We start from the raw sequence: 12,149 nt of genomic DNA, 5'->3' as shown, positions 1-12,149 counted from the left end.
GGTTTTGTTTATGGAATCTCACGAGCAACTTCTCAGTGGGTCATCCATCTTGGGATTGCTATAGCCCCAACTCGCTTAACTTCGGAGTTCCCATGACTCCGAAGCCAGAGAGCTCCCAAAAGGCCTCGTGCTAGATGGAGGCGGGTATGTACATATAAGGCACATCACCCCCTCTCCGTTGGTCAATGTGGGATGTTACAATCCACCTCTCTTAGGGGCCCGACGTCCTCGTCGGCACACTCGCACCACACGGCAGAGTGACTCTAATACCAAATTGTCACATCCCGGGATTGGCTCTGCCATAGCACGACATTGTTCGCTTTGGGGCCCCCCTCTCTGCCCTCACAATTTTGTTTATGGGAGCTCACGAGCAACTTCCCAATGGGTCACCCATCCTGGGATTGCTCTAGCCCCAACTCGCTAAACTTCGGAGTTTCCATAACTCCGAAGCCAGTGAGCTCCCAAAAGGCCTCGTTCTAGATGGAGGTAGGCATGTACATATAAGGCACATCACCCCCTCTTTGTTGGTCAATGTGGGATGTTACACCTATACCACTGAGGTACCGAAGACACCAAACCAAATTCCCCAATAAACCAACCTAGGGGCTTCATGCCAAGCAAAATTTGAAAAAAATAATTATTTATTTGGTTCGCTGCTCTACATGTACATCTGCCAAGCAGACTTACCATTTGCAGATGAATCACCATTCCAAGCAGTCCTCCTGCACCACCCGTTTCCAAGTTTCTCTTTTGTCATCACCTTTGCTTTGTTCAGTGCCCGACAAGGGTTATAATGAACCAAACACATCTCAAATCCACTATCCTTTCTTCAAAAAGTACCAGAAACTACTCTCTCCCCTGTGTCCATGAGGTCACCATCGGATCCATCTTCAGTGTCATGCCCATCAGCACTTCAAACATCTCTCAACCCAGTATTAATCCAATAATCTGAAAGAGCCTTACGTTTGTTTTGATCTGAGCACAGAAAAAACCAGGCTTTGAACAACAAATCCAATCATCTTCCTATATTGTTCTCTTCTTTCAAACTCAAGCCTTGATTCCTTCATCCATCTACACCTTTCCAATTAAATATCTTCTTCAACAAACAGCCACGGGGAGGACCAAACACCCAAAAGAAAAAGAAAAAGAAAACATCATTACTCTACTTTTCATAATTTTCAGGTAGCAGAAGAGAGAGAGAGAGAGAGAGAGAGAGAGTCTCTCTCACAGATCTCAGGCAACAAAAATGGAGAGATGGAGTGCCTTAGGAAATGGAGTGCAGAAAGAAGCCACTTATGCTCCCCCAATTTGTCCACACGTGAAGAGCATCTTTAAAAACTGCAACAGCAAAAAAAAAAAAAAAAAAAAGGTGTGGCATCCCAAGCCAAAAGCTACAAACATGACCCATGCTCAAAGAAAGGTGCTGCAGACACAAGGAGCTATCGATGGTATTAGTGGCAAAAAAGGCAGCAGTGGCATAGCGAATTATATATATGTTTCGTCCCTAACTTGGTCACATCAATCTCGCGCTATATAATCACCATAAATCACTTTTGCAGCAACACTCACCTCTCTGGTGTTGTGTCGACACAATGATAGAGATGCAACACTTACTCAGCCCTATATCTCTCGAATGGCTTCACCAGGACAACATTTTTCATCTTATTTCACTAATCTCCACATAATATACTTTTTGACTAATTCTTGGTAACAAAGATAGGACTAAGCAAACAAAGAAGAAATACAGAGAGAATGTAAACTTATTTTTGTATTGATTTCTTGCTTAATGAATATTGATATAGTAGAAGTTAAGCTTATATACTAAACAGAACAGCTAACAATTTTAACAAACACACGTGCTCTCCATGTGCTAAACTAACTGACTCAAATGATCTGTATAACTATTTTGTACAGTCATCATTCCCCCTCAAATCTAACTGGGGTTCCCAATTGTAGATTGATGCAATGTCTAAGAAAGATAGGTCCATGTAATCCTTTTGTGAAGACATCTACAAGTTGTTCTTCTGTAGGAATGTAATGCATTTGTAAATCACTTTTTTGTACTCTTTCTCTTACAAAGTGGAAATCAATGTCTAGGTGCTTGATCTTGGAGTGGTACATAGGATTTGAGCTGAGTGCCAATGCTAAAAGGTTGTCACGGTGTATCACATGTGGATGTGGTAAGAAAACTTTCAAATCAAATCAGACTTGCCTAATCCAAGCTAGATCAGCTGAGGTATGTGCAAGGGCCTTGTATTCTGCCTCTATAGAACTTCTTGAAACTGAGGTTTGCTTCTTTGACTGCCATAACACTGGATTAGAACCTAAGAACACAGCAAAACCTGTTGTAGACCTCCTTGTATTAATATCTCTAGCCCAGTCTGCGTCACTGTAAGCTTGCATCTCCAAAGAACCACTGGTGAAAGTAGTACCATAACTCAAAGTACCCTGAATGTATATAAGAATACGTTTTACTAGTAGTCAACCCTGAATGTATATAAGAATACGTTTTACTAGTAGTCAATGTACCTATGTGGGACTTGTCATATACTGACACACAATATTAATAGCATAAGACAGATCTGGGGGAGCATAAGTGGCTTCTTTCTTTTATTATTTTTCGACATTTCTAGAGTGTTTTCTTTCTTTATGTGCCTAACTCTCTCATGGTAATATGGGGTGTGTCTTCTACCACTGTACACTTTCCGTTTTGATTTTCTAATAGCAACCAGCCAAACATGATTAAATATGTGCTAGTTTCCGTCTTGTTTTGTATCCTAATATGTGCTGTTGCAATTGGTGTTTCTCTTCATTCATCCCAATCATTGTGACTTGCTCCTTGCGGGTTTCTTAAGGCAAGGTTTTAATGAGACCACAATTACTCCAATAGTAGACTCCACTACAATATTTTTTAGTCTCTCATGAATTTTTTTAGGCAGTAGCCTTCTTTTATCTTTTTCTTTGTTTCCTCATTATTGGTTCAGGCTCGAAATCTTTTCAAGATTACACTATTGTTTTTGGCTTTCATGTTGGGTTTTGGATGGTTTCATCCTATATGTTTTTGGCTTTCATGTCAAGCTCCTATGGGCTTGAAGTTGCTACTCTGTGCAAGAGATCCAGTGGTTGAAGGATGGGGGATGGGGTCGTAAGATGGGGATGGTGGTAACTGTGTTAAATATTTTTTAAAATTTGTGGGTTTTTTTAACTTTTGTTTTAAATTTATAAATTGCACTTTAATTTTTTTTTGGGTAAAAAGTCCAATTTGCCCTTAAAATTGGAGCATGTGCCCTCTGAGGCCATGTTAGAATTCAAAGCTTCTAGTAATTAGTTTTCTGAAAATTTTGGATGTTTGGGAGGAAGGAAGAAATCACAGAGAGAGAATGAAGAAGAGAACATTGCTCTGAATAGAAAAATGGAGATTACTTTTCATTTATGCTCCACTAGCCAATATATCGTTAGGAGAGAGAGAGAGAGAAGTGAGATGCTTCTCTAACGGATTTACATCAAGATTGAATCTTAGCCATTGCTCCTATCATCCTATGAGATGCTTACATTTGTCACAAGCTATCACTTAGATCCTAGGCTAGAAAGAGAGTCCACTTGGACTATGATCCAATGGCTCACATTACAAACAGAAATTAAAACATATAAAATGAAATTCAAAACTTTGTGACTTTGGCTCCAAGGTTTTCAGCTCAAGGGTTACACATGAACAAAGGGGTTATAATGAACCAAACACATCTCAAATCCACTATCCTTTCTTCACAAGTACCAGAAACTACTCTCTCCCCCGTGTCCATGTGGTCACCATCGGATCCATCTTTAATGTCATGCCCATCAGTACTTCAGACATCCCTCAACCCATCCAATAATTTGAAAGAGCCTTACGTCTGTTTTGATCTGAGCACAGAAAAAACCAGGCTTTGAACAGCAACTCCAATCATCTTCCTATATTGTTCTCTTCTTTCAAACTCAAGCCTTGATTTCTTCATCCATCTACACCTTTCCAATTAAATATCTTCTTCAACAAACAGCCACGGGGAAGACCAAACATCCAAAAGAAAAAGAAAAAGAAAACGTCATTACTCTACTTTTCATAATTTTTGGGCAGCAGAAGAGAGAGAGAGTCTCTCTCATAGATCTCAGGCAACATAAATGGAGAGATGGAGTTCCTTAGGAAATGGAGTGCAGAAAGAAGCCACTTATGCTCCCCCAATTTGTCCACACGTGAAGAGCATCTTTTAAAACTGCAACAGCGCAAAAAAAAAAAAAAAAAAAAAAAAAAAAAAAAAAAAAAAAGGTGTGGCATCCCAAGCCAAAAGCTACAAACAAGACCCATGCGTATAGAAAGGTGTTGCAGACAGAGAGCTATCGATGGTATTAGTGGCAAAAAAGGCATCAGTGGCATAGCGAATTATATATATGTTTCGTCCCTGACTTTGTCACATGAATCTCGCGCTATATAATCACCATAAATCACTTTTGCAGCAACACTCACCTCTCTGGTGTTGTGTCGACACAGTGAACATTTACTCAGCCCCATATCTCTCGAATGGCTTCACCAAGACAAGATTTTTCATCTTATCTCACTGATCTCCACATAATATACTTTTTGACTAATACTTGGTAACAAAGATAGGACTAAGCAAACAAAGAAGAAATACAGAGAGAATGTAAACTTATTTTTGTATTGATTTCTTGCTTAATGAATATTGATACAGTAGAAACTAAGCTTATATAATAAACAGAACAGCTAGCAATTCTAACAAACACACGTGCTCTCCATATGCTAAACTAAGTTACTCAAATGACCTGCATAACTAGTTTGTACAGTCATCATTCCCCCTCAAATCTAACTAGGGTTCCCAATTGTAGATTGATGCAATGTCTAAGAAAGATAGGTCCATGTAATCCTTTTGTGAAGACATCTACAAGTTGTTCTTCTGTAAGAATGTAATGCATTTGTAAATCACTTTTTTGTACTCTTTCTCTTACAAAGTGGAAATCAATGTCTAGGTGCTTGATCTTGGAGTGGTACACTGGATTTGAGCTGAGTGCCAATGCTAAAAGGTTGTCACAGTGTATCACAGGTGGATGAGGTAAGAAAACTTTCAAATCACATAAGACTTTCCTAATCCAAGCTAGATCAGCTGAGGTATGAGCAAGGGCCCTATATTCTGCCTCTATAGAACTTCTTGAGACTGAGGTTTGCTTCTTTGACTGCCATAACACTGGATTAGAACCTAAGAACACAACAAAACCTGTTGTAGACCTCCTTGTATTAATATCTCTAGCCCAGTCTGCGTCACTGTAAGCTTGCAGCTCCAAAGAACCACTGGTGAAAGTAGTACCATGACTCAAAGTACCCTGAATGTATCTGAGAATACGTTTTACTAGTAGCCAATGTACCTTTGTGGGACTTGTCATATACTGACACAATATTAATAGCATAAGAGTCTAAGACAGATCTGGGGGAGCATAAGTGGCTTCTTTCTTTTATTATTTTTTGACATTTCCAGAGTTTTTTCTTTCTTTATGTGCCTAACTCTCTCATGGTAATATGGGGTGTGTCTTCTACCACTGTACACTTTCCGTTTTGATTTTCTAATAGCAACCAGCCAAACATGATTAAATATGTGCTGGTTTCCGTCTTGTTTTGTATCCTAATAAACGAAATCTTCTTTACGTTTGTGGTGTTGTTTGCGAGGATCATTTGGTAGAAAACTTGGGATAACCATGGCTACCAAAGTTCGTAGGCAGTTGAGTAGTTACAAGACAATTTTGCAGAGGAGGAGTTACAAGACAATTTTGCAGTGAAGCGGTTACAAGTTGGTTGTGCTGTTGCAATTGGTGTTTCTCTTCATTCATCCCAATCATTGTGACTTGCTCCTTGGCTGGACTATAGTAGGCCGCTTTGTGCAATATTTGTTCATTGTCTACTGGCCCAAATTTTGTATGTTTGTTGTTGTTGATGACCAAGCTTTACGGTGGTACTCTTTTTTACTTGACCAGATTTTTCTCCATTTGTGGGTTTTTTAAGGCAAGGTTTTAACGAGACCACAATTGCTTCAACAGTAGACTCCACTACAGTATTTTTTAGTCTCTCAGGAATTTTTTGAGGCAGTAGCCTTCTTTTATCTTTTTCTTTGTTTCCTCGTTATTGGTTCAGGCTCGGAATCTTTTTAAAATTACGCTATTGTTTTTGGCTTTCATGTCAAGCTCCTATGGGCTTGAAGTTGCTACTTTGTGCAAGAGATCCAGTGGTTGAAGGATGGGGGATGGGGTCGTAAGATGGGGGTGGTGGTAACTGTGTTAAATATTGTTTAAAATTTGTGGGTTTTTTTAACTTTGTTTTAAATTTATAAATTGTACTTTATTTTTTTTTGGGTAAAAAGTCCAATTTGCCCCTAAAATTGGAGCATGTGCCCTCCCCGTGATTCGATTTAACGGAAAATTGGATGGTAGGTATCAAATGAAGAGTTGGAGGATAATTGAAATGAAAATTTTAGTTTGTGAACCAAAATGACATTGGAGCAAAAGTTGTGGACCATTTCAGTCAAAACCCCAAAATAATAAAAAGGAAAAAAGAACTACTAATACCCACCAATCATAATAGTGAACCATACAAAGACGAAATGAGTTATAAATAATGCAACCGACCAAACCACAAATAATGCAATGCGACAAAACTTTGCTTTGTCTAATTTCGTATTAGCACTAAAATTATTTTATTAATTGGAACCGACCGACAGACGGAAAGGCAAGAGAGACCATTTTGGTAATTCCAAGAAAAAGTAAGGGCTATATATATACTACATGACGCATGAAAATAGCTGGCAGCATTATAACTGCAAGTAAAATTTGGTGTACTGCATGTTCTCTGCATCCATATCCACTACCAGTTTCTCTGCTTCAAAACACAAACTCCAAGAAGAATGGAATTACAGAGAAAGTACTGCAGCAATCTTTTCTTTTTTCTTCTTCTTCTTCTTCTGCATTCATTCTTCTTCTCAGGATCTGTTGATGCTTACAAGAACTACACAGTTGGAGACTCTTTGGGTTGGTATGATAACCTCCAAAACCCCAAAGTTAATTACCAGAAATGGGTTGCTGCCAAGAACTTCAGCTTGGGAGACTTTCTCAGTAAGCTTACCTAAATCCTTCAATTCATTTATTTGCTTGCATAATCACTCCCTCTCTCTCTCTCTCTCTCTCTCTCTCTCTCTCTCTCTAGCCTCCTCTTTTTCTTTTTTTTTTCTTTTTTTTTTACCTCCTTTTTATTTGCATCAAATAATATTAATTTGGTGCTGGTTCATCTTGAATTGTGATATTAATTGGTGTTTATATGCAAACAAATTCTATATTTTTATTTTGTAGGATTAATTGGTGTTTATATTCAAAGAAATTCTTTTTTTTTTTTCCTGAGCTATTCCCTGCTTCAATTAAATTAAATTGTCAAAACTTCGAGTCTGGAAATTAAAGAATTTGTGGTTTACTACGTACAAAAATATTCTTTTCTTTTTTTTGTTGTTTTTATTTTCTTCTAGAAAAAAAAATAGAGAATTTTGGCAATAAAGACTAGCTATTTTCATCAGATGTGTCTTTTCGAAGAAGAGCATCAATTTCAGTGAAAAAAGGTAAAGCTAATTAAAGACTCAAAGAGAGAAGCATTAAGAAAAGGACATCTTAGTTTGCTCCAATTACAATCAAGCGCATGGACTTTTCTGTGAACCCACGTGTTCCTCACGTGTAGTGTGGGGCCACCAAAAAGTACCACCACCGACGCCAACTGATCACATGCAGTAGATTCTGATAGAGTATTGTACAACACAACACAACCACCGTTCTCTTGCTTTTGTTTTAATTGTTTTCTTTATCCCCAAGCCACTCAACCTTTTAAATTATTCTACTTCAGTCATGGTCCAAGGATAACTTTACTTTCGTACGTGTTCCAATTTAGTCCTTCCGTCAATTTCTATCCATTTTTCCGTCTATTTGAGGGGTAAAATCATAAAATCATCAGTTTCTGTTATAATTATCCTTTGAAAACCAATTACATTGTCGCGAAAAGACTAAATTGAAACAAGAGTTGAAATTAGGGTATAAGTTCAAAACGTTAAAATCTATGATTTTTTTTTAAAAATTTTGTGGAAATTAATTAGTAATATTTTCTTGGGTAAATTAGTTGATAAAAATACCTTATCTTTTGTTTTGTTTTTTTTAAGAGGAGCAGATAGTGGTTGGGAAAATGGATGGCAGTACATGATGAGTTGGGTTGGGTTTTTATTGTTTATTTTTATACATACCTGGATAATATAATAATATTTGGGTCAAATGTGAAGAGAAAAGGAAAACAAATGCATTGATTAACTAATAATTAAGTTAAGACGCTTAAGTTAAACAAACCCGGACCTGAGTGAGGTTAGTTGACCAGGGCAATGAGACCGTTTTTACACCGAAGTTCGAATTCTCTTTTTTTAAATTAAATTAATTTAGATTATTTTACCCCTTGTATAAAAAAAAAATTGTATTTCTGTGCTGATAATTTTTTATTTATGTTTATGTGCAGTTTTCAACACTGACACGAACCACTCGGTTGTGCAAACATATAACCTGACGACATACAAGCTGTGCGATTACGACGATGCTCAAGAAAACGACACGACCCAATGGTCGTCGGCAGACCCATCAAACACGGCCCCACAGCCAGTCTCCGTAGAAGTGCCTTTGCTGAAAGAGGGCATGTCGTATTTCTTTTCGGGCGATTACGAAGGCGAGCAATGTAAGAATGGCCAGCACTTTAAGATCAAAGTCTCTCATGGCCAAGGCCTGCCCAAGAGCTTACAAGATCCGGCCGCACAGAATCAGTCCCCAGGTCCAGCAAGCGGGCCCCAGTCTGGCAACGACGAGGGTTCGATCCCGGATACAATCGTTCCTTCCAATTTCGATCACCCCCACGAGGACGACACAGGGGAGCAAAACCCATCTGGGTCGGTTGCTTTATCAATTTATGCGAAGCAAGGAATGGTAGTTCCGTTTTTTATTTTATTAATGCGTTTTTATATATTTTGATTATTGTTTTTCACATTTTCAAGTTATTTATTTTTTAATTTTTTTAAGTGACTAGTTATGAGTTTTTCTCTTCAAATAGGCTCTATATGGGTATTTATATAATACGTCATATAAAAATGAGCTTTTTACTAAAATCTATTTTAATTTGGTGTGTGTTCACTGTACGTGGTTTGTTTGCTTGTTTAGGCATTGGTTTATTGTATTGTAACAAGTTAATAAAAATAATTTAAAGTGTTGGCATATGCGTTACTTCTTGTGGGTTCTTCTAGATTTGGAAAAGGCATTATTCTTAGGGAGCATTTCGCTTATTACTTTAACTTAAGGTGTATCATCGTCACCATTCTTAACACGTGACACGTGTTTATGGGTATAATTATGGTTCCATAAATACAAAGTGAAGAGCTAATTATAGTTATGCCTATGAACACGTATCACGTGTTAAATAACTAGCCTCTATGTACACACTTCCGCATGTGTGAGAGGCTTTTTTTTAATCACGTGTACTATGCGCGACTTACAAAGTTTTGTAATTTTTTTTTCCCAATTGTATTTATATAGATGTCTATTTCAACAGTTTTATATTTTAATCGCACACGTGTGATAAATCGTGGTCTTAAAAGTTTTCCTTTATCGCTTGTATTTTTCTAGAAGTCCATCTTAGCAATTTACACGCTATAAAAGAAAAAAAAAGAAACTGCTAAAAAGACGTTTCGAAAAATACGGGCGATAAAGGAAAATTTTTAAGACAACGATTTATCACACGTGCAGGATTAAAATATAAAACTGTTGAAACGGACATCTATATAAAAACAATTAGAAAAAAATATTTACGAAACTTTGTAAGTCGCGCGTTGCACACGTGATTAAAAAAAAGCCTCTCACACACGCGGAAGCGTGTATATAGAGGCTAGTCTAATGAGCTTTAGGAGCTAGGGGGATTCTTTGCGTTTGTTTTTTTTTTTTTTTTGAATTTTCTGTTTGGTGGAATTGAAAAATTTCCTTCTTTTTCCCCATAATTTGAAATACCTTTTATTAGCTTGGGTAAAATGCTTTTTCCTATTTTTAATTTTTAGTTTGAATTGTCCTTAAAAGTTCTTGTTTTTCAATAATTTGGTAACATATGTTGTATTGTATTCATTGATAACCTTTATAAAAATAAATCAATTATCATAGTTGATCATATTGAAAAGAATTTAAAACAAGGGGCTTTTATAAATAAACTCAAAATAGGTACACTATTTATAAAGAAGGACAAAATTAAAGTGATTGGACAATAATGCCCTTACTCGTTTTTATATTGCCTAAGGAATCCTTCTACTTTTTGCTAGCCGTATGGAACCAAAATGTTTCTTCTTTTCAAATAATGCCATATGGAGCCAAATATTCTTCTTTTGCTGAGATGATCCTTCACGTGAAAGGATGAGGACTCCATTATGCTTCCATCATGTTGTCTATGTTATGGAGTTCTTCTTCTCCTAGGCTATTCCAATATGTGTTGTCATTATCTTCTACTTCAATTTGTCCCGCTATCTGGCTATAAATCTCATCAAAAACTTCTGCTCCAGTTGTGCTTATCCTGAATTCATATGAATCATCTGGTCTCCTTGATGTAGAATATGAATAAATCTTGGTAAACTTAGATTGATGAAGGAGGGTCAGACAATCATCATTGAACAGTTGTTGCTCTGCTATTATTGCTCCTCTATATTTTTGGATGTCCTGCTTGGTAGGAATCCCTGTTTTTGCCGATTATGTCGGACTAAGTAGTTCCATAAAAGAAATAATAATTCTATGTTGTGCTCTGTCTGGATAAATGTCATCTTTAAACCACTCTGGAGGTATACTAGTGAAATCTAATTTTACATTTTTCCAAATAGGAAGATAAAAACTTATGACTTCTTTAAATTTTGAAGAAAATGAATCTAAGTGATTACTATTTTCAACATAAAGTTGGCCTAAATAACCATGCTCTGCTAAAAATGCTGGAGTAACTATGAAAGTTTTTTGCTTATGTTCTAAATGCAGTTCTCTATATTCTATCATGTTAATACTAGCTAAGTAGATAGTATAATGAGAACAACTTTTGGTAATAATTTTTATACCAGGATGTGGATTATTTTTTAAATTGAAAAGAAAAGCTTGAATGTATAGTTGAAGAGATGTATTTTGCTCATACTCTAATCTAATCATATGATCCTTAACATCTTGTGGTAAAAATCTATACCTCTCTCTAGCTAGAGTTTGAAGAAAATATGGATTTTTAGATTTTTGCTCAAGAGAAAATTCACTATTATTATGCTCAAGTAAGTTGGGCTCATTAGCCTCTTTTTCTTGTAAAACCATACTTAGATTTTGACATCTTAAATTAATGATTCTAAATTTTTTTACTATTGTATCATACTCCTTCCTTTGCTCTTCCTGTTTTTCCTGCAAAAAAGCAAGTTGTTGTTTTGCTCTTTTATAATCATAATTATATGCTAAAAACTCTTGCTCCAGGGCTCTAATAAGTTTTTCATGCCCTTTTCTCATGCTTTCAGTATTAGTTCTAATGTTCCAAAAGTTATCTAAAAGAACTCTTTGTTTTTCTGCTAATGATGCTTGAGTACGATATTTTAAAGCAGGATTTCTAACTTCTTGTATTGAAATTCCATTATAAAAATAAGTATTTACTATTGATCTTGCTTGACTAATCATGCTTAATGGATTACCACCTTGTGATGGTGTACCACTATTTTTGCTGCCAGATGATGATGGTCCAAAATATTGCATACCTGTTAATGAATAGTATGGGATAAGATATCTGCTAAAGTATTATCCGTACCTTTAATATGCTCAAATATCGGTCTAAATCCATTTCCTATAATCGAATCAACAAAATTGACCCATCTTAGGACTGCTTGTTTATTAGTAGTAATTTTATTATAATGTGAAACAATATTCTGACAACCTGTTCTAATAGTAAATATCTCATTATGTAAAAATAATGAAAATGCTTCAAGGGAGTTAATGACTCCTAAAATTTCTAAGTCAATAGCTGGAAGTCTAGCTTGTATATTATTAAATTTTCCTTATGCATA

General features: G+C 36.3%; 1 protein-coding gene across 1 annotated transcript; it reads left to right on the top strand.

Annotated features, from left to right (window-relative positions):
* Positions 1-6,829: 6,829 nt before the first annotated feature.
* Positions 6,830-9,321, top strand: LOC110771121 (early nodulin-like protein 18). The gene is made up of 2 exons (XM_021975367.2): positions 6,830-7,143; positions 8,570-9,321. Exons 1-2 carry the CDS (start codon positions 6,936-6,938, stop codon positions 9,070-9,072), a joined length of 711 nt encoding a protein of 236 aa, XP_021831059.1. The 5' UTR covers positions 6,830-6,935; the 3' UTR covers positions 9,073-9,321.
* The last annotated feature ends 2,828 nt before the right edge of the window (positions 9,322-12,149 follow it).

Source organism: Prunus avium, chromosome 4 (assembly GCF_965620075.1).
Source record: "Prunus avium chromosome 4, drPruAviu1.hap1.1, whole genome shotgun sequence".
NCBI classification, from domain to species: domain Eukaryota; kingdom Viridiplantae; phylum Streptophyta; class Magnoliopsida; order Rosales; family Rosaceae; genus Prunus; species Prunus avium.
Note: the sequence above shows the minus strand (reverse complement) of the source record. Positions and strands in the feature narration are given on the sequence as shown.